This window comes from Aplysia californica, unplaced genomic scaffold (genome assembly GCF_000002075.1).
Source record: "Aplysia californica isolate F4 #8 unplaced genomic scaffold, AplCal3.0 scaffold00113, whole genome shotgun sequence".
Classification (NCBI taxonomy): domain Eukaryota; kingdom Metazoa; phylum Mollusca; class Gastropoda; order Aplysiida; family Aplysiidae; genus Aplysia; species Aplysia californica.
The window spans coordinates 1,199,356-1,201,052 of record NW_004797383.1 but is presented as its reverse complement, the minus strand read 5'-3'; the positions used below and the strand labels follow the sequence as shown (position 1 = coordinate 1,201,052).

At 39.2% G+C, this 1,697-nt stretch overlaps 1 protein-coding gene across 1 annotated transcript in view; it reads right to left on the bottom strand.

Annotated features, from left to right (window-relative positions):
- LOC101855861 (solute carrier family 15 member 4) overlaps positions 1-1,697 on the bottom strand; it is a gene marked incomplete in the record, with an annotated part of 38,255 nt that overhangs the window by 9,928 nt on the left and 26,630 nt on the right. The window contains 1 exon segment of the mRNA XM_005095782.3: positions 251-412. Within this exon segment, the coding sequence (XP_005095839.3) occupies positions 251-412 (162 nt within the window).

The window sequence follows — 1,697 nt, the reverse complement described above, 5'->3', positions numbered from 1 at the left end:
CTTGTGACCCGCTATTTCTGGGGTGCCTTGAAAATCGAAGCAGATTTTGTGCTGTTGAAGTTAGAGAGGTGAGCAGAGTAAGTCTGATTCCCTGCAAGGACTTTTTTGTTGTCATCCACCCCTCGGTGCTCATATGACCTTAACATGCAGTTGCGAGCGCCGTAAAACCTCTACTAAAACAAAAACAAACAATAACAAATAAAATCAGAACAGCCATTCTATATTCGAGGGGAAAAGCATAATAAATCACCTTGCAACCTTGTACCAAAATCTTCCATGCTGTCGTTAGAATGCTGCCTGTAGAAAGTAACAAGAAGTAAACCACAGTGTCCATTAGAGTAAAACAAGACATTGAGACTGTCTGCAGTATATAAAATAGGTCTCCTATAAATTGAAAAAATGCGATTTTGTGTCATCTCTATCTTATAATTGTTTCGTTTCCAAACAATTCATAAAGAATAAATAAGGCTCCCTTTTCATTTATCCCCCCCCTTTCCCCCCAAAAATAAATAAGGAATTTGGATTTCAACTGTTAAATTATTTTCAGAAATCACTTCGACATTGGTTCATAAACATGCATGCCTCTTTCTGGTACTAATTCTGTCTTAATTGCCTAATATTATGTTGTCTAGCCCTTTCCCTACGATAAATCAACCAACCAGTCTAGCTTGACAATTTTTACACCTACCAACCAGCTATGTCATATGACACTCCATCCACTTATCCACCAACCCCCGAATTTGTTTTAAAAAATTAATTAAAAAATCAGTCAAATAAAAGTCAAACAACAAATCAAACAACCAATCTTCCACAAAATCACCTTGTAACTTCCACACAGGTCATCAGTGTCACACCAGTGTACTGACCAACCAGCCAGACATTCACCCATCCTTCAGCTGAACGAACAAAATTAGAACAACTACCCCGCCTCAACAATAAATCAGCCAACTGACTATCCAATTAAATAACCAACCAGCAAAACCAAACAATTAACCAGTCAACCAACCACCACTCCCCATCCTCAATCCATTCACCCATCAGTACAAAAAGAAACTAACGATTACGAGACATTATGGGCAGACGTCTATATAATAATGGCCCTCTTTGATTGCAACAAGACGTATACAAACAAAATAAACTATTTACAATAACTCAGCAATACCACCACCACCACCAACACTAACAACAATAAAAATAATATCAATGGGGTGGGTGGGTACTCCGGTGTGGTTTGCTCCTTCATTCCCATCAAACATATATCGTCCTTATCCCTCTTCCTTTTTGTTTGTGTTTATTACTCTCTTGTAACATCTCTAACCTTCGGCACTTTTATTAAAACATCATCATCATCATCATCATCATCATCATCATCATCATCATCATCATCATCATCTTCATCATCATCATCTTCATCATCATCATCATCATCATATGTGTATTCTGGGTACTCCAATAAGCGGGAACAAAATATCACATGTCGCTGGGACCAGGTTGAGCTAGCGAGACTGCGGTCGGACCATCATTGGAGATGGTATAAGAACTTTGTAACTGAAGAGCTCAGCCCACGTTGCTGAAGATGCAGCCATGAAAAGGAGGGTGCCCAACATATGTTTGAATGTCCAGGAACAATGGCAATTCGAATGGCGTTATTTGGACGAGCGGAGGTGCCTCTAAGCATATTGACAATGGAGCCGAAA